We start from the raw sequence: 21,305 nt of genomic DNA, 5'->3' as shown, positions 1-21,305 counted from the left end.
AAAGTGTCATGAATTTAAATGCTGCAGGATTACATTGAAACTATTCTTAATCAGAAATTGCTAATTTCACAAGTAATTACAAAGAAACCGCAAGCAATACATTGAATTAAAAAAAGTTTTATAATATTACAAAAGATTCTATTTCAAATAAATGCTGTTCTCTTGAACTTCATATTCATAATTGTATCACAGTTTCCACTAAAATGTTACACGGGACAACTGAATTAACCATCAGATTTTGAAGTAGAAATATTTTCTTGTAAAAAACTCCAATAATCTTCAAAAAAAATCTTTTTTTCAGAGCCTATATGGCTCATTTAGTTCTTCTGGAGCGTGACAGCTGTGATCACAAACCTGTTAATGTGTTGCGTGAAGAATTGTGTTCAGCAGATAACAGCACACAGGTTTGAGAAGACATGACTGTGAGGAAATGACTCGAGTTTTATTTTGGTGAACTGCTCCTTTAAATCCCAGCTAAAAACAAAAAGAAGAACAAAAAGGTTAAAAACCACCTTCTATGAATGATGTATAAATAGTGTTTTTGTGTTAACATTTTGTTACTGGAAGAGCATTTGTTCTTAACTTTGAGAGAACCTTGCCAGAACGTTCAGAGAACATCAGCTGGGACGGATGCGATCGGTGAGGAAACGTGTGACCCTCAAAGTGACAGTCAGTGATCCGTATTGTGGATTATCAAAACAATCACAATGTGTTTTACACACATTCTGACTAACCCGTGAGTAACCCGTGTTACTGTAACCTTTGCATAATACACCCCGGCATGGATTGTAAAGCAATCATAAAACAACACGCATCATGCTATCGGAATGTTCTGTTTCAGGAACAGGGCTGGGAATTCCACTTGCACAAATGTTCTACATTCCTTTCGGAGCCGTTTTGGCACGGCGCGCTTGAGTTTTTGAGCAAACTCCTCCCGTAACCTTGAACAGACACGCTACAGATATGAACCCGATGTGAAGAATAACTTTGGCAAATTCCTAAACTCTGCAGCACTTGGAAAAAGAAGGAAGTGATCTTGAGTCACACCTGACAAATAGTACAGCAGACGAGTGACACTTGATGGGTAAACAGGGCATCATGGGATGTGATGATTCATTATGTTCTTGCTGACTGTGTCCAAATATCACATAAGAACTGCTGATAATGCGGTCAAACACATAAACTCATCAGGCCTGTTTGACAGATCACAGTTTCTACAGATCAAGTGGAAGGATTCATGTGTTCATAGTAATACTTTTTGTCAACTATTCAGTACAGTTCAAATGCAATGTAAACATTAGGACATGATTAATTCGCGATTTACAAGCTTTCAATTAAATCTTGATCTTCATTCAAGTCGAGTCAGCTTTATTTATACAATACAGACTGTTTCAAAACAGGAAAATGATCTATTCTGGCAGTTTTTCAGCTGAGGTCAGTTCAGTGCTGATTCAGTTCTGTTGTGAAGATCATCAATTATTTAATTAGTTCCTTTCATCTATAAAGCAGTTCTGCAAAAAATGATGTCATCGTCCAGCTCAGTTTCGTTCTCACACAGCAGCGTCAGAACAGTCAGATCAATAATATTGCTGAATATATAAAATTATGTTGGCATTAGTGGAATTGCATTGGCATGGTTCAGATCATACTTATCTGACTGTTATCAGTTTGTAGCAGTAAATGAAGAGGTATGGAGTGTGGAGTACCACAAGGCTCAGTATGAGGACCGTTGCTTTTCACCCTGAACATGACACTAGACCTTCGAATAAATATTGATTCTTTTTGATATGTATCAGGTACAGTGTGAAGAAAAAAAAAAAAAAATATATATATATATATATATATATATATATATATATATATATATATATATATATATATATATATATATATATATATATATATATATATATATATATATATATATATATACAGTACAGTCCAAAAGTTTGGAACCACTAAGATTTTAAATGTTTTTAAAAGAAGTTTCGTCTGCTCACCAAGGCTACATTTATTTAATTAAAAATACAGTAAAAACAGTAATATTGTGAAATATTATTACAATTTAAAATAACTGTGTACTATTTAAATATATTTGACAAAGTAATTTATTCCTGTGATCAAAGCTGAATTACTCCAGTCTTCAGTGTCACATGATCCTTCAGAAATCATTCTAATATGCTGATTTGCTGCTCAATAAACATTTATGATTATTTTCAATGTTGAAAACAGTTGTGTACTTTTTTTTTTCAGGATTCCTTGATGAATAGAAAGTTCAAAAGAACAGCATTTATCTGAAATACAAAGCTTCTGTAGCATTATACACTACCGTTCAAAAGTTTGGGGTCAGGAAGAATTTTTATTTTTTTTTAAAGAAATTAAAGAAATGAATACTTTTATTCAGCAAGGATGCATTAAATCAATCAAAAGTGGCAGTAAAGACATTTATAATGTTACAAAAGATTAGATTTCAGATAAACACTGTTCTTTTGAACTTTCTATTCATCAAATAATCCTGAAAAAAAATATTGTACACAAATATTTTGTACAATTGTACACATTAAATGTTTCTTGAGCAGCAGATCAGCATATTAGAATGATTTCTGAAGGATCATGTGACACTGAAGACTGGAGTAATGATGCTGAAAATTCAGCTTTGATCACAGGAATAAATTACTTTGTCAAATATATTGAAATAGTACACAGTTATTTTAAATTGTAATAATATTTCACAATATTACTGTTTTTACTGTATTTTTAATTAAATAAATGTAGCCTTGGTGAGCAGACGAAACTTCTTTTAAAAACATTAAAAATCTTAGTGGTTCCAAACTTTTGGACTGTACTGTATATGTGTGTGTGTGTCCCTAAAAGGAGGTGATAATTTTTATCATGTTATCAATTACAGTGTCCAATCCAGTCCAATTACTATCCAGGAATAAGAGCATGTTTGAATTAATGAAATGTTTCACTGTTATGAATGATCGCTGCGCTGACACTCTGATTGGTCATCATCGCATAGGAGAGGGTGGGTGGGCGGAGCGCTGCGTACATGTGGGCGTTACGAGCGGACAGCCGATTGGCTGGCACGTATAAGGGAAGCGTATGCGCTTACGCTATTGGTTGTTTGCGGCGGTGGGCGGGATCTGTCAGCTGCGGAGTCGCAACAAATGTAGCAGCAGCAGCAGCGTCTCTGTGCACACACCGCAGACCGAGCAATCGGCTTAGGCTTATCGAGTAAAGAGCTGCGCTACGAGCGGAACACCAGGCACTTTTCCCCTTATAAATATCTGGATCCTGATGGCCTGTTGATATTGACTTTTTTCGCATCTTTTTTTCGCGTGTTACTGTTGCAGCGCGAGACTTTGGACACGGAGACATCCCGAAAACACAGAAGCACCGACGTGGAAGGAATTTTACGCTTTTTACGGGATTATCGGATGGAGCGGAACACCGAGGCGCGGAGCTGCAGCAGGTCCCGGTGTCCGGAACTCCTCCACAGCGACACATCCATGAAGGTATCGATCAACTCCACGACAGGAACCCGCTTTGAGCTGTCCGTTCCCCTGGAGGAGACCGTGGACGGGCTGAAGAGGAGACTGGCGGAGAGACTCCGGGTTCCCAAAGACCGACTGCTGCTGCTGCACCGAGACGCGTGAGTCCGGGACGCGCCGCTCATCTCATCCCTAGTCTTGATTTGGAATCAGTTCCTAACGGGATCAAGTAGCCTTATAACAGGGGCGTAGTTTGGGATGGGAAAGCTAAATACTAGCAAGTGCAACCCCTGATATTTAAACCATGTTGTTATTGAATGATATATTCCACGCGCTCAGAGCTTTAATGGGTTCTCGCAGCATGACTGAAGCGCGTTTATTTCATTTTGCATGAGTGAATCATGAGCACGCACCAAAAGTGTGATAAGATTTGAGCGAAGCCGATGATAAATTGTGCAACTCATGTGATTACTAAAGAAATTCACCACCATAAAACATCAATCATCTAAAGAGCCTCGTCTTTATAAGGAAGGACCTTCATGAATAATTGATCAAGAAGATACTTTTGTGTAAAATGTGTTCCCTTCTAATGATGATTGATATCAGGAAAGACCTGGCTTTCAGATATCCCAAAATATGACATGACTCATTAAGAGTCTGATAAAACGAGCAGATAATAAACATTTCCAATAGAAGGAAAAAGCTTCTGTCAAAGCGAAAAGCTTCAAGATGCTTAAGTATAATATAAAAATCCTTCATATCAGTGCATTCTATGCAAATAAGGAATTATGTTACGTATTAATTCATTGCAGTAATCAACTTTGCATGTGTGGTTTGCCACAGAAATGCATTTTGCAAAACAAATTTTCACAAGAACTCTGATAAAACACTTCAAACCTCACGCCCTTGAGGAACAATCAGATCAATTAAGATTCCTATGGCATTTTTGGGAACTAAAAGAACTAAAATAACTTGTGTTATTATGCTGGAATCCTGTAAGTATTCCAGTGTGGATCCTGTAGGATTGATTCCAGATTCTGACAGAATCATGTGGATTGATTCTTCTTAAATTAGCATTGATCATTTCAAGTGGCTTCATGCAGTACAGATTGTTTCAAAGCAGCTTCACGGTTATAAACAGGAAAATAATGTCCTGATGCGTCTGTCAGGTGCATGATGGGAAATATCAGTGATTGTGTTTTCCGTCTCCAGGAGGTTAAGCTCAGGAAAACTGCTGGATTTCGGTGTGGTTGACGGAAGCAGACTGACGCTGATGCCCACCGTTGAAGCCGGACTGATGGTAAATAACTCCTCCTCCTCCTCCTCCTCATAAATGACACTCTTTTATAGCATTTTCATATTTAAAGACCTCCTGATACTAAAATAGACTTTGGAATCGCAAACTGTGAAGTCGAGTCAGCTTTATTTCTACAGCGCCTTTACAGTAATAAACCGACTCAGAGATGCAAACTTCATCAAATATGAGAAGATTCAACTGTAAAGCAGCTCTACAGAACACAATAGAGGCATTATTCAGATCAATTCAGTTCAGTTCAATTAGTGTAAAGTTCATCAGTGTTGAAATGAGTTTAATTCAGCTGTGATCAGCTTTATTAGTGTCATTATTCAGCTTAATTCATATTCAGTGTTGATTTAATTGAGTTCAATTCTGTTGATGTTGGAAATTTCATCGATTATGAATCAAATTCATTTTCAATCAGATCAATTCAGTTTAATGTTGATTCGGTTAATTTCAATAACTGTTGATGTTAGAAGTTTCATCAGTTATTATTCAATTTCAATTTAAATAGTGTGATTTTTCAGCTCGATTCTATTCAGTGTTGATTCAATTCAGTTCAATAACTGTTGAATGTTGCAAATTTCATCAATTATGAATCAAATTCATTTTAAATAGTGTGATTTTTCAGCTCAATTTATTTTGATTTTGATTCAATTCAGTTCAGTAACTGTTGATTTTGGAAATTTTATCAATTATGAATCAATTTCACTATTTCCATTTATTCAGCTCGATTCTGTTCATTGTTGAATCCGTTCAGTTCAATAACTGTTGATGTTGGAAATTTCATCAATTATGAATCAAATTTTATTTCAATAGTGTCATTTATTCAGCCTGATTCGGTTTAACATTGATTCAGTTCAGTTCAATACCTGTTGATGTTGCAAATTTCATCAACTATACGACTCAAATTCAGTTTCAGTAGTGTAATTTAGATCAGTTCAGTTTAATGTTGATTCAGTTCAGTTCAATAACTTTATGCTGCAAATTTCATCAATTATGAATCAATTTCAATTTAAATAGTGTCATTTTTTTCCAGCTTGATTCATTTCAGTTTCAATTCAATTCAGTTCAATAAATGTTGATTTTGGAAATTTCATCAATTATGAATCAATTTCAATTTAAATAGTGTCATTTTTTTCCAGCTTGATTCATTTCAGTTTCAATTCAATTCAGTTAAATAAATGTTGATTTTGGAAATTTCATCAATTATGAATCAATTTAACTAGTGTCATTTATTCAGCTAAATTCTGTTCAATGTTGATTCAATTCAGTTCAATAAATGTTGATTTTGGAAATTTCATCAATTATGAATCAATTTAACTAGTGTCATTTATTCAGCTAAATTCTGTTCAATGTTGATTCAATTCAGTTCAATAAATGTTGATTTTGGAAATTTCATCAATTATGAATCAATTTCAATTTAAATAGTGTCATTTTTTTCAGCTTGATTCATTTCAGTTTCAATTCAATTCAGTTAAATAAATGTTGATTTTGGAAATTTCATCAATTATGAATCAATTTAACTAGTGTCATTTATTCAGCTAAATTCTGTTCAATGTTGATTCAATTCAGTTCAATAAATGTTGATTTTGGAAATTTCATCAATTATGAATCAATTTAACTAGTGTCATTTATTCAGCTAAATTCTGTTCAATGTTGATTCAATTCAGTTCAATAAATGTTGATTTTGGAAATTTCATCAATTATGAATCAATTTCAATTTATATAGTGTCATTTATTCAGCTCAATTCTGTTCAATGTTGATTCAATTCAGTTCAATAAATGTTGATATTCATAATTTCATCAATTATGAATCAATTTCAATTTAAATAGTGTCATTTTTTCCAGCTCGATTCATTTCAGTTTCAATTCAATTCAGTTCAATAAATGTTGATTTTGGAAATCATCAATTATGAATCAATTTCAATTTAAATAGTGTCATTTTTTCCAGCTCGATTCAATTCAGTTTCAATTCAATTCAGTTCAATAAATGTTGATTTTGGAAATCATCAATTATGAATCAATTTCAATGTATATAGTGTCATTTATTCAGCTTGATTCAGTTCAGCAGCATCAGTTCATTGTAAACTAAAGTGTAAAGTAAACTCTTTTGGAGCCCTGAAGACCTGCTCGGTTTGTGATGTTGCTGTTGTTGTTGTTGTGTGTTTACAGTCGCAGTCGTGTCGGTCGGAGCAGTCGGTCCTGCAGGCTCTGGAGAGTCTCACAGATGCGCAGGTGAAGCTCTCGCTGCGGTCGCACACTTCCTCTTCTACCAGCACACACTCATTCACAAGAACTCACACAATGACTATTCTAATGAGTTTGCATTTCCCACCAGCAGCTGAATATAACTAGTGAAATACGCCCACGCTTGTATACAAATACACTCATGCTCATTGAGAACAAGCGGTAAACTGCAGGATGGATTCTCAACGGGCTGCTGCTCTTCATGAATGTTGTTCTGTGTTTTGCTGTATTTGCATGTATGCAAATCTCACAGCTGGTCGCGCGTGTTTCACAGAACTCCAATATGAGATTGTCTTCATAACATTTTATGTTTAACAGATCATTAACATTTGAAAGTTTTTAAGAATCTTCCGTGTAGCAGATGCATCTGTGAAACCACATGTGCGTATATGTGTATATAAGTGTGTGTGTGTGTGCTCCGCCCCATCAGTGGGTCTGTGCGTCATTTTGGCTATGCAGAGCTGTTTGATGTCAGTTCAGCCTGTGTGTGTGTGTGTGTGTGTGTGTGTGTGTGTGTGTGTGTGTGTGTGTGTGTGTGTGTGTGTGTGTGTGTGTGTGTGTGTGGTTAGACTTGGAGAGAAACACTCAAGTATGATAAATGATTTCCTAGAACAGACTCATGTTGAACTCTTATTATAACCTCTCTCAGCAGTCTGTGTCACTATTTACCTCTATCAGGAACATTTTACTTGAAGCCTTTAAACATAATGCATTATAAAGTATTTTTAATGCATTAATTATGCCTTGTGATGCACCTTATATTGGTCTAATGAATAACTGTAAGCACAACTATAAAACTTCTCTATTAATTCTTACACCTTTAGAAAGTATAATGCATTAAAACACACTACAAACAACCAAATTCAGGTCTTAAAAGAATTCTGCAAATTTTATAATGCAATGAAATGAAATTATATAGTGCATTATAATAAAGTATATAATTTATTATACATAAAGGCTTTAAGTAAATGCCTTTGCCATGATTTTCTTCCTCAGTATTTTTGCACAAATATCTAAACATTCTTAAATCAAGATACATTTACTGCAAGACATTAAGTCATTTCTCTTCTTGATTTAAGAATGTTTAGTTATTTGTGCTGGAAAACAAGACAAAAATACTGAGGAAGAACAGAGTTTTTTGCAGTGTGTGTGACTCAAGCGTGCATGTGTGCGTCTGTGCAGTAGATGCAGTGTTGTGAGCGAGTGCCGTTATCTGCTGTAAGATGTGGTTGTTGAAGCTGTAGGTATTTTTAACCTGGAAATCCTCCTGTGAAGCGAGTTAGAACAGCCCTCGACTGAACCTACGACAGATTCTGTTGTCTACATACTGTTTTGTTGTGTATGTATGAGTGTGTGTGTGTGTGTGTGTGTGTGAGTGTGTACTTGTTTTTGTGAAATATCAGGACACAAATGTGTATAATGACATGGGTATGACATGGGTATTACAAAAAAAAGGTGAAATATGAGGACATTCAGCATGTCCCCACTTTTCAAAAGGCTTATAAATCACACAGAATGAGTTTTTGTGAGAAAGTAAAAGTGTGCACAGTTTCCTGTGATGGTTAGGTTTAGGGTTAGGGGTAGTGTAGGGGGATAGTAAATACGGTTTGTACAGTATAAAAACCATTATGTCTATGGAATGTCCCCACATTTCACAAAAACAAACATGTGTGTGTGTGTGTGTGTGTGTGTGTGTGTGTGTGTGTGTGTGTGTGTGTAGGTGGTGCTTTGGGAAGTTTATTTTTGTCAGATGTGACGCAGGTTTGAGAGTGTTGACTCTCTCTCTCTCGCTCTCTGATATTTTCTGAATGAAGCAGATTTAGTAAAATGAGTGCATGATTAAAGCGGACCTATAACGCCCCTTTCAAGATGTAATATCAGTCTCTGGTGTCTCCAGAATGTGTGTGTGAAGTTTCAGCTCAAAATCCCCCACAGATCATTTATTATAGCTTGTCAAATTCGCCCCTATTTGGGTGTGAGCGAAAACACGCCGTTTTTGTGTGTGTCCCTTTAAATGCAAATGAGCTGCTGCTTTCCAGAAGAGGGCGGAGCTTTAACAGCTCAACAACAACAAAGCTGGAGAATCTCACGCAGCCAAAATGAGGAAAGTGTTCAGCCTTACATTGTTCAAACTGATGGAGAGACTCAGGAAGAAGTTACAACTTTTAGACGTTTCTGAATGGTTAGTGGATAAATTGATGTAGTTGCTGTGGAGTTGATTCAACTCATCCACTAGCATGTGCCGTCATGTTCATCTTTTGTGTTGAATTGACCCTCGTTTGTGAAGCAGTCCGGCGTAAAATGACGGCATTTACAAAAACAACTCTTCCTCTTCTCTAAAGCAGCCCTTTGTTGTGTGTTCTCGGGGGCGGGGTTTATGTAGATTTTAGGGTTTGTGATGTCACTAAGCTCGTTGTAGTTCCTACCAGCTGTTTAAAAGGTGATTTCTGTAAAAGAAAATATCTCCTTTGCATTGATCTTTGAGCATCGTAACTTTGCAGAAGTTGTTTATGATCAAACGGCAACATTACACACTAACTAAAGTTAAATTTTAAAAAAGTAAAATCATAATTAACCACCTTTTTACAAAAAGATCAAATATCTACCAATGGGGTCAGAAAAATAATATTGATTTCCCTTTGAATTAGCAGACTCCATTGGCAGAACAAGTCTTAATATCTTCAGTCATTTCTCTTCTCCAGTAAATGTATCTTGATTTAAGAATGTTTAGATATTTGTGCTGGAAAACAAGACAGAAACACTGAGGAAGAACATCATTTTTTGCAGTGTAGTTCTGCGTCTCTGCAGGTCTGTTTATCACTCATTGTTATTTCTCTCTCCTGCATCGTCTTGCTCTCGTCTTCCTGTCAGGGGAATCTCTGGCCTTTCCATTCAGCATCATTGGAAATCATTCGCTCTTAATAGCGTAGTGCAGTGAGGAGCGGATCAATAGAGCTGCAGGCGCGTCTTCCTAATGCGAGCCATTCACTTCAGACAGATCGCAGAACAACAGAAGATGCTCAACCCTTCCATTGATCTCTGAAGCTCGATGTTAATTAACCTCAGATGCCAGGATGTGCAGCAATCAGTACAGATAAAGAATATGTTTACTGACCGTCCCAACCGTGTGATTTAAGGGTTTTTTCGTTGTTTCGGGAATAAACCAGAGGCCATCTGAATTTTTAAATACTATTTTTAAACCCATTTTGCCTCCATAATGTATTTCCAGTTCAATTAGGATGTTCTGATACGATAAGGGGCGGGACATTTCCCAAAAAACACGCTCCAGCCGACCAATCAGGGCACAATGTGCTTTTCAGAAGGAGAGACAGGAACTAAACAGAGCGTTACTGACAGACTGGGAAGAGAGGAGCTGCAACAATGGAGAATATGAGGAGAATAATCAACCTGAAAACATAACCGAGTGTATGGCAGGTGCTTGAAGATTTAATCTGCATAATAAGAGCAGGAAGAAGCAGTGTAAATATTTAAAAACATGATTTCTGTTGACTTTAATGGGCGTCATGTGAGTGTGTGTGTCTGCTGTCGAGAGATGGAGATGTGTTTTAAACACGCTGAAGCCGTTTTGCATGATCGTGATTGTGATCGTGATCTCTCCAGCCTCTCATTTGCTGCCTGTCTTTGTGATTGAAGTGGTCAGTGACTCAGTGTCGTGACTCGCTCGTTCCCGAGAGACGCTGCTGATGATCGTGAGCGATTCATTCATTCACATCACATACACTCACACTACAGGAATTCTGTGTTTCACAGCCTCACACTGTCTAGTTTTCCAGCACAAATATCTAAACATGACTGAAGATATTAAAGGATTAGTTCAGAATTCAAATTTCCTGATGATTTAGTCTCCTCCATGTCATCCAAGATGTTCATGTCTTTCTTTCTTCAGTCGAAAAGAAATTTAAGAGATTTTTCTCCATATAGTGGACTTCACTGGGGTTCAACGGGTTGAAATGTCAGTTTCAAAAAGCTCTACATGATCCCAGACGAGGAATAAGAGTCTCAGCTAGAGAATCCATCAGACATTTACTAAAAAAAATAAACATTATATACGTTTTAAGCACAAATGCTCGTCTTGCACTGCTCTGTGATGCTCCACGCATGACGTTATCATGTTGGAAAGGTCACGCGTGACGTAGGCAGAAGTACAGTGGAAGGGTGAAAAACTTTTGCTTTGTAGACACTAGATCGGTACTTCCTCCTATGTCACGCGTGACCTTTCCAACATGATTACGTCATGCGTGGAGCATCACAGAGCAGTGCAAGACGAGCATTTGTGCTTAAAACGTATATAATGTTTATTTTTTTTAGTAAATGTCTGATGGATTCTCTAGCTGAGACTCTTATTCCTCGTCTGGGATCATGTAGAGCTTTTTGAAACTGACATTTCAACCCGTTGAACCCCAGTGAAGTCCACTATATGGAGAAAAATCTCTTAAATTTCTTTTCGACTGAAGAAAGAAAGACATGAACATCTTGGATGACATGGAGGAGACTAAATTATCAGGAATATAATAGTTGCTCTTTAAATGAAATCAGAACTAATCTGCAGTGATCTTGAGTATTTTCTGAGAAGAAAGTTTTGTCGTTTGCTCTTTCTCGGTCTGACTGGGACACAAACACACTCGAGCCTCGAGCGCTGCTTCATCTCTCTCTGCCATTTGACTCGTTTTCCCCCTCGTGCAGGAGTTCCTGTGAGTCAGGAGTGTGTTTTGAGTTCGTCTCCGCCTCTCTGCGCTCGTATCGCACTCCCATCTGCATACCAGCCGGTCTGGTGTTATGTAAACCGCTTTAAACCAGTGTCGTATTGCCACACTCGGAGCTTCTTGTAATACGGAGTTGCTTGGGTGTTTCCTCCTAACTCACTGATTTCCAAACGTCCTGCAGTGCGCAGTCATTGTGTAAATCTGTGAATGTCCGGATTAATGTCACAAAACGCCTTTAGCAGCACTTCTTACGTCAAGTGGTGATAGTCAAACTTTAAAAAATATGGGCCATTTCTTTTTAAAAGATAAAAGATGGTCATTTAACTATGCATCATTATATTGCATTGGTAACACTTTACAGTAAGGTCTCATTTGTTAACATTTCTCAATGCAGTTTGACTTATTTCTTCCTCAGTATTTTTGTACAAATATCTAAAAAAAAATCCTAAATCAAGATACATTGACTGAAGATATGAAGTCAAAATATTGTTTTTTTGTATGCAAGTTTATTCCATTGGCAGATATTTGTTCTTGCTTTAATCAAACTCATTTTGATGCAAGTCTTAATATCTTCAGTCATGTTGCTTCTTCAGTAAATGTATCTTGATTTAAGAATATTTAGATTTTTGTCGTGATGCATCAGACTGCGTTACAAAGTACCAACCCACAATTTCTGAGAATTGCGAACGCACCGGAGGCACCCAACAAAAAGTTGTGAGTTTCCAAGACTGCTCTGCTGCTTCTTCACCCACACCAGTGACTGATATCTGAGACTGAAGCCGTCACGCCAAAGGAAGGTCACATGCCCACTCCAGTTACTGAGCCCAACACACGCAACCTTTAAAGGGGACCTGTTATGCTCTTGAGGTTGATTATTTTCCTCATATTCTCCATTGTTGCAGCTCCTCTCTTCCCAGTCTGTCAGTATCGCTCTGTTTAGTTCCTGTCTCTATGAAGCCCCTCCTTCTGAAAAGCACAGTGTGCTCTGATTGGTCGGCTTGAGCGGTGTGTTGTGATTGGTGTTTGGGAAATGTCCCGTCCCTTATCATAGCTGCCAGTTTCAACACACTACTAACTAACTCAAGCAGGCCCCGCCTCTTTATTCCGTGCATAAATTATTTAAATGAGGAGTAGTTGAAGGGCAGTGAGATGAGTGACATTAGTGGAGGAGATTGTTACTCATTCAGGCTTCCCTCGCCTGTACCGTCACCTCATCTGAAGGCGAGTGAATTCTCCACGGGTCTCTGAAACTGCAGGAAAGGCTCCGCAGGAGACGCTCACCATTCTGGGTTTGTGGTTTGGGCGACGCATGTGAAACCTCAGCGCTGTAGATATCTGAATGAAGCTCAGACTGCTGGTGGTTTATCTAGTTTAGTTTTAGTAGTACTGTACTGATACTGTCACACACTGAGATATTTATTTATTTAGTCATTCATTCATTTATTAATTTATTCATTTTTATGTATTTCTTATTTTTTTCCAGTTATTTATTTATTCATTTGGTTATTTACTTACTTACTTTATTTATTTATTTATTTATTAATTTTTATTTATTTTTCCATTATTTTTTAATTTATTAATTTATTTGTTCATTCAGTTATTTATTTATTCTTTTATATATTCAGTCATTCATTTTTTTATTTATTCATTTATTTATTTATTTATTTATTTTCATTTATTTTATTTATTTTTATTCATTTATTTATTCAATCAATTGTTTATTTTTTCATGTATTTTATTTATTTACTAAGTCATCCATTGTTTGTTTTTTTTAATAATAATTCATTTATTAATTTTTTGTTTATTTAGTTTAATTTTTCCATTATTTTTATTCATTTATTTATTCATTGTTATTTAATTATTGTTTTATTATTATTTATACAATCAGTTGTTGTTTATTTATGTAATTATTTAATTAAGTTATTCATTTATTTATTTAATTCATTTGTTAATTTATTTGTATTTATTTATTTATTTATTTTTCTGTTATTTTATTTATTTATTCACTTTATTATTCATTTATTTATTCATATATTCATTCTTTCATTCACACACACACACACATATATATATATATATATATATATATATGCATTTGCAGTTTCACAAAGGTGAAGCAAACCATTGGTATAATATTGAATACAAAATTTTGGGAATATGGAAACAGTTCTCTTTCTCTCTCTGTTTCAGTTGTGATCTCATTATTGTCTGGTTTATGGTATAATTAATATCATGATGTCGTTCTTCTAAAGTTTTGCAGTGATGGTGTCAGTCAGTGCTGGTCGTTGTACGGTTGTGATTGGAGTCAGAAGATGACACGTTCAATAAATGAGCTGTTAATGTTTTAACTAACTAAACATGCGAGTTTCCTTAACGTCTTTATCATCTCATTTTGTGTCCAGGTCAGTGACTTCCTGTCAGGGCGGTCCCCACTGACCCTTGCCCTGCGTGTGGGCGATCACATGATGTTTGTGCAGCTCCAGCTGGCGGCTCAGCAGTCTGTAGGGCAGCCGTCCGTCTCCAGGGGTCCTGCGGGCACCAACCACATCCACCAACCAGACACACAACACTCCACAGGCCCCGCCCCTCCCTCACCACCTGTTAGTCACGCCCACTGTGGTCAAATTCCCGGCCCGGCCCCGCCCCGATTTCAGGTAGAGCTGCTTCAGTCTTTCATCTTAAAGGGTTAGTCTTGTGACTGCAGTGGTTCAAACTTAATGTTATGAAGCGACAAGAATACTTTTTGTGTGCAAAAACAAAACAAAAATAACGACTTTATTCAACAATCTCTTCACTTCCCTATCATTCTGCTACAGTTGACGTTGTAAACACAGTGAAGGCTTCTGTGTTCTACATCAGAATGGCGGCTCAGTATTGGCTGGTGCTGATCATGTGATCAGCACAACACATGTGTGTGATGCTGACGCTGGAGCCGGCCAATAATGAGTCGCCATTCTGATGTAGAACACCGAAGCCTTCACTGTTTACAACGTCAACTGTGTAGGAGACTGACATTTATACAGTAATTACAGTGTAAATGTTGCAAAATTAATAAAATATGAAACTACAATCCAGACCAGATCCTGTATGTTCACTGTAGGCAGCTCAGCTGTATTCACAGTTTTCTGATATGTGTGTGTGTGTGTGTGTGTTAGGCTGAAGGCAGCAGTCAGAGCCCCAGACAGCGATGCAAACCAGGCGCTGTCATCGAGAGCCTCGTCAACCACGCGCCTGGAGTTTTCTCAGGGACCTTCTCAGGTAATGCATCTCTTCATTATGTGTGTGTGTGTGTGTGTGTGTGTGTGTGTGTGTGTGTGTGTGTGTGTGTGTGTGTGTGTGTGTGTGTGTGTGTGTGTGTGTGTGTACGTGTGTGTACGTGTGTGTACGTGTGTGTACGTGTGTGTACGTGTGTGTGTGTATGTGAGTGCGCGAGGGTGAGTGCGCGAGGGTGAGTGCGCGAGGGTGAGTGCGCGAGGGTGAGTGCGCGAGGGTGAGTGCGCGAGGGTGAGAGTACGCGAGGGTGAGTGTACGCGAGGGTGAGTGTACGCGAGGGTGAGTGTACGCGAGGGTGAGTTCGCGAGGGTGAGAGTACGCGAGGGTGAGAGTACGCGAGGGTGAGAGTACGCGAGGGTGAGAGTACGCGAGGGTGAGAGTACGCGAGGGTGAGAGTACGCGAGGGTGAGTACGCGAGGGTGAGAGTACGCGAGGGTGAGAGTACGCGAGGGTGAGAGTACGCGAGGGTGAGAGTACGCGAGGGTGAGTGTACGCGAGGGTGAGAGTACGCGAGGGTGAGAGTACGCGAGGGTGAGTACGCGAGGGTGAGAGTACGCGAGGGTGAGAGTGCGCGAGGGTGAGAGTGCGCGAGGGTGAGAGTGCGCGAGGGTGAGAGTGCGCGAGGGTGAGAGTGCGCGAGGGTGAGAGTGCGCGAGGGTGAGAGTGCGCGAGGGTGAGAGTGCGCGAGGGTGAGAGTGCGCGAGGGTGAGAGTGCGCGAGGGTGAGAGTGCGAGAGGGTGAGAGTGCGCGACCGTGAGAGTGCGCGAGGGTGAGAGTGCGCGAGGGTGAGAGTGCGCGAGGGTGAGAGTGCGCGAGGGTGAGAGTGCGCGAGGGTGAGAGTGCGCGAGGGTGAGAGTGCGCGAGGGTGAGAGTGCGCGAGGGTGAGAGTGCGCGAGGGTGAGACTGCGCGAGGGTGAGACAGCGATACGGTGAGAGTGCGCGAGGGTGAGAGTGCGCGAGGGTGAGAGTGCGCGAGGGTGAGAGTGCGCGAGGGTGAGAGTGCGCGAGGGTGAGAGTGCGCGAGGGTGAGTGTGCGCGAGGGTGAGTACGCGCGAGGGTACGCACGCGAGGGTGAGTACGCGCGAGGGTACGCACGCGAGGGTGAGTACGCGCGAGGGTGAGTACGCGAGGGTACGCGAGGGTGAGAGTACGCGAGGGTGAGAGTACGCGAGGGTGAGAGTACGCGAGGGTGAGAGTACGCGAGGGTGAGAGTACGCGAGGGTGAGAGTACGCGAGGGTGAGAGTACGCGAGGGTGAGAGTACGCGAGGGTGAGAGTACGCGAGGGTGAGTAAGCGAGGGTGAGAGTACGCGAGGGTGAGAGTACGCGAGGGTGAGAGTCCGCGAGGGTGAGAGTACGCGAGGGTGAGAGCACGCGAGGGTGAGAGTACGCGAGGGTGAGAGTACGCGAGGGTGAGAGTACGCGAGGGTGAGAGTACGCGAGGGTGAGAGTACGCGAGGGTGAGAGTACGCGAGGGTGAGAGTACGCGAGGGTGAGAGTACGCGAGGGTGAGAGTACGCGAGGGTGAGAGTACGCGAGGGTGAGAGTACGCGAGGGTGAGAGTACGCGAGGGTGAGAGTACGCGAGGGTGAGAGTACGCGAGGGTGAGAGTACGCGAGGGTGAGAGTACGCGAGGGTGAGTGTACGCGAGGGTGAGAGTACGCGAGGGTGAGTGTACGCGAGGGTGAGTGTACGCGAGGGTGAGTGTACGCGAGGGTGAGTGTACGCGAGGGTGAGTGTACGCGAGGGTGAGTGTACGCGAGGGTGAGTACGCGAGGGTGAGTACGCGAGGGTGAGTACGCGAGGGTGAGTGTACGCGAGGGTGAGTGTACGCGAGGGTGAGTGTACGCGAGGGTGAGAGTACGCGAGGGTGAGAGTACGCGAGGGTGAGAGTACGCGAGGGTGAGAGTACGCGAGGGTGAGAGTACGCGAGGGTGAGTACGCGAGGGTGAGTGTACGCGAGGGTGAGTGTACGCGAGGGTGAGTACGCGAGGGTGAGAGTACGCGAGGGTGAGAGTACGCGAGGGTGAGTGTACGCGAGGGTGAGAGTACGCGAGGGTGAGAGTACGCGAGGGTGAGAGTACGCGAGGGTGAGAGTACGCGAGGGTGAGAGTACGCGAGGGTGAGAGTACGCGAGGGTGAGAGTACGCGAGGGTGAGAGTACGCGAGGGTGAGTACGCGAGGGTGAGAGTACGCGAGGGTGAGAGTACGCGAGTGTGAGTGTACGCGAGGGTGAGTACGCGAGGGTGAGAGTACGCGAGGGTGAGAGTACGCGAGGGTGAGAGTACGCGAGGGTGAGAGTACGCGAGGGTGAGAGTACGCGAGGGTGAGAGTACGCGAGTGTGTGAGTTCGCGAGGGTGAGTACGCGAGGGTGAGTACGCGAGGGTGAGTACGCGAGGGTGAGAGTACGCGAGGGTGAGAGTACGCGAGGGTGAGTGTACGCGAGGGTGAGAGTACGCGAGGGTGAGAGTACGCGAGGGTGAGAGTACGCGAGGGTGAGAGTACGCGAGGGTGAGAGTACGCGAGGGTGAGAGTACGCGAGGGTGAGAGTACGCGAGGGTGAGTACGCGAGGGTGAGAGTACGCGAGGGTGAGAGTACGCGAGTGTGTGAGTACGCGAGGGTGAGTACGCGAGGGTGAGTACGCGAGGGTGAGAGTACGCGAGGGTGAGAGTACGCGAGGGTGAGTGTACGCGAGGGTGAGAGTACGCGAGGGTGTGAGTACGCGAGGGTGAGTACGCGAGTGTGTGAGTACGCGAGGGTGAGAGTACGCGAGGGTGAGAGTACGCGAGGGTGAGAGTACGCGAGTGTGTGAGTACGCGAGGGTGAGTACGCGAGGGTGAGTACGCGAGGGTGAGTACGCGAGGGTGAGAGTACGCGAGGGTGAGTACGCGAGGGTGAGTGTACGTGAGTGTGTGAGTATGAGTGTGTGTGAGTGTGTGAGTATGAGTGTACGTGAGTGTGTGAGTATGCGAGGGTGAGTGTGCGAGGGTGAGTGTGTGTGAGTGTGTGAGTATGCGAGGGTGAGTATGCGAGGGTGAGTGCGCGAGGGTGAGTCTTCACACACTTCTCATTTTGTCCTCTGATTCATTCAGCAGTGTGTGTTTGGTCATTTGCGTCTCATTCTGCGAAATTCAGCACATCAGATCAAACTGACTCTAAACACACAAGCTGCTTCACGAAACCCGAAACCACACCTCTAATACTGAAGACTGATGTCTTATCTTAGAACAACCTCTTAAAATATAATTCTCTGACTAAAATGGCATTTTGTCGCGGTTACGGCCCGTCGAGGGTGAGTGCGCGAGGGTGAGTGCGTGAGTGTGTGAGGGTGAGTATGCGAGGGTGAGTATGTATGAGTGTGAGAATATTTTTTATGGTTAGTTTTAATTACTGATAATCACCTTATCTTGACCTCTCGCTCCACAGGTACTTTACACCCAAACTGTCAGGACGGCAGCGGGCGTCCTCGCCGTGACATCACCACCATCCTCCAGATCCTCAACGACCTCTTGAGCGCCACGCGACATTACCAGGGATCCCCTCCGACCCTGGCGCACCTGCGCTGCCAGACGCCCTGCCCTCCGGCCGCGCCCTGTTCACCTCCACCCTCACCTACCTCAGACGGGCAGCAGCACAGACACCTGCGCAGGCCCTCCGGTGAGTCTTCAGAATCCAGACATGGTGTGTGAGTGTGCGTGCATGAAAGAGGAAGTCCTGTTTTCTGACTCTGAGTCTTCACACACTTCTCATTTTCTCCTCTGATTCATTCAGCAGTGTGCGTTTGGTCATTTGCGTCTCATTCTGCGAAATTCAGCACATCAGATCAAACTGACTCTAAACACACAAGCTGCTTCACGAAACCCGAAACCACACCTCTAATACTGAAGACTGATGTCTTATCTTAGAACAACCTCTTAAAATATAATTCTCTGACTAAAATGGCATTTTGTCGCGGTTACGGCCCGTCATGTGCTCATCGACACGGCTTTGCTGCGTTCAGATGCTGCTCTGTTCTGTTTCTCGTGTCTCTGTTCTCTGAGACGTGGGGTCACGCCGAGCTTTCAGTGGGTCACGACCCCGTTAGTGAACATTAACCAGCAACCACTGGCCTTACACACACACACACACACACACACACACACACACACACACACACACACACACACACACACACTCTTGGCGGCCCCTGAAGGCCCGAGTGTGCCTGAGCAAAGCTGAATAATTCATGCAGTCTGTATGTTGGAAAGACATGTGAAGAGATAACTGTGTGTGTGTGTGTGTGTGTGTGTGTGTGTGTGTGTGTGTGTGTGTGTGTGTGTGTGTGTGTGTGTGCAGTGGAAACATGCTGATGAAGCATCAATGATTCATGTGCAGCTCAGGGTCAGCAGATCTGGAAAGATCAGACCTCAAGAAACCGCAGGTTATTCACAGGATCAGGGCCGGATTTATCCGAAGGCATTCTAGGCACATCCAGAGTGGCCCAATTACAATGAGGAGGAATAATAAAAAATATATTTTGCCTGCGTCACAAGAAGAGTTAAATCCGGCCCTGACGGGAACAGAAAACAGATGATCTCTGCAGAAAGTAAACAAAGCCTGTTTTCTTCACTGTAACGTGTCCGGATGTTCGGATCCACAGTTTTTAGTGTTAACTAAAACTTCTTTTGCCTCACATAAAATAAGACACCACTTAATCATGAATAACAGCTGATTTTATATGTAAATAACTGTATTTGACTAACAAAGTCACATAATATTAACATCTGTCTGAAGGACTGAAGTCTGTCGGGTAAAACGAGAGCATTACTTTAGTGTCATTTAAAACAAGAACAAATATCTGCCAATGGAGTCAGAAAAATAAACTTGATTCAAAGAGAAACAACATTATTGTTCTGACTCCAGTGGCAGATATTTGTTCTTTTTTTTTAAGCACATACTCACTTCATTTCGATGCACTTTTTACTTAATATCTTTGTGCTTCTCCAGTAAATGTATGTTGAAACACAGAGGAAGAAGCTCATGTCTTCGGTTCATGGCAGTGATGTTGTCTCTCTGTGTGTTTCAGGCGAGCATCTGCGGCAGACGGAGAACAAGGCCACGCGCTGTAAAGTGGAGCAGCTGCGGCTCTTACTGCGGCAGCGGCGGCTCCGACGGAAGGCCAGGAGGGACACGCGCGGCCCGTACCACTGGCTGACCGAACGCAAGGCCGCGCGCAGCCACAGCAACAGCAGCCTGTCCAGCGACGGATCCCTGGACCTGGACTTTGAGGAGCCGGTCTGGAAACCCGACGTGCCGTCGGACATGAACACGGAGTTTGTTGTGGCTTGAGCCGAACGAAAAGATGAAAATGTGCTGCTTGAACGGCCTCAGGACAACACATGGGCGTTAATGTCCGACTGTGAAGCTGTGAAACACTTCAGGAGCCGCTTTATGGGCATTCATGGTCTCGTAGTCACAGGACGTGATGTTCCTCCTGTGTTTCTGTCTGTTTTCAAGCACAAATAAGATACTGGAGAAGCAAAATGATCTTCAATATCTTGATTTAAGGATGTTTAGATATTTGTGCTGGAAGATGACACAGAAACACTGAGGAAGAACATCATATTTGCAGCATTTGAAATGATTCTCAGTACGCTTTATGGATGTTATGAAACGCAGTATGTAGCATTATCACGTCAGGTGTTCAACTCTGCTTAGATGATGTTTTTGCACAGTTCATTTCTCTTGTGAGCATTAAAATATTTTTGATACGTGTTTTAGAGGACAGTCTGACATTCAGTCGAATGTTAGTTTCAGCCTTGAGAGCTGAGATTCGGCTTGAGATTTGGGCAAATCTCATGAAAACAAGTACAGCTCATATTTCACCCCAAAATCAAAAGAAAATGGGTATTATTTTTTGCATAAAAGAGAATAAATTAAGCCTGTTTTAGGACCATTAACAGTGTGAAATTTTGCATAACATTTCAGCACATTTTAACCCCCAATCCTTACCACTGTAATGCAAAAATAAATAAATAAATAAACATATATATATATATATATATATATATATATATATATATATATATATATATATATATATATATATATATATATATATAACATTTTTTTTTTTATATATATAAATTTATATAACATTTATGTAAGAGAAAAATACAGAAGAGGATTAGGGCCAAGCAATAATAAAAAAATAATCTCAAGATTAAAGTTGTTAAATTTCAAGAAAAAAGTCAAAATAAAATGTTGAGAATAAACTCATTAAATTA

The 21,305-nt window shown here is 41.5% G+C and overlaps 1 protein-coding gene across 1 annotated transcript; it reads left to right on the top strand.

Annotated features, from left to right (window-relative positions):
• The first annotated feature begins 3,193 nt into the window (after positions 1–3,193).
• Positions 3,194–21,057, top strand: LOC137002464 (midnolin-like). The gene is made up of 7 exons (XM_067362138.1): positions 3,194–3,655; positions 4,707–4,794; positions 6,967–7,029; positions 14,168–14,419; positions 14,921–15,023; positions 18,466–18,696; positions 20,105–21,057. The coding sequence occupies exons 1-7, from the start codon at positions 3,441–3,443 to the stop codon at positions 20,365–20,367; spliced, it is 1,215 nt and encodes a 404-aa protein (XP_067218239.1). The 5' UTR covers positions 3,194–3,440; the 3' UTR covers positions 20,368–21,057.
• Positions 21,058–21,305: the final 248 nt, after the last annotated feature.

The sequence above is a fragment of the Chanodichthys erythropterus genome, chromosome 16 (assembly GCF_024489055.1).
Source record: "Chanodichthys erythropterus isolate Z2021 chromosome 16, ASM2448905v1, whole genome shotgun sequence".
Classification (NCBI taxonomy): Eukaryota; Metazoa; Chordata; class Actinopteri; order Cypriniformes; family Xenocyprididae; genus Chanodichthys; species Chanodichthys erythropterus.
Note: the sequence above shows the minus strand (reverse complement) of the source record. Positions and strands in the feature narration are given on the sequence as shown.

Excerpts from the sequence above, each read along its gene's own strand:
- LOC137002464 (XM_067362138.1), top strand. The coding sequence starts at position 3,441 with ATGGAGCGGAACACCGAGGCGCGGAGCTGCAGCAGGTCCCGGTGTCCG. Across the intron at positions 7,030-14,167 it reads AGAGTCTCACAGATGCGCAG|GTCAGTGACTTCCTGTCAGG; the intron begins GTGAAGCTCTCG and ends TTTTGTGTCCAG. Across the intron at positions 14,420-14,920 it reads CGGCCCCGCCCCGATTTCAG|GCTGAAGGCAGCAGTCAGAG; the intron begins GTAGAGCTGCTT and ends TGTGTGTGTTAG.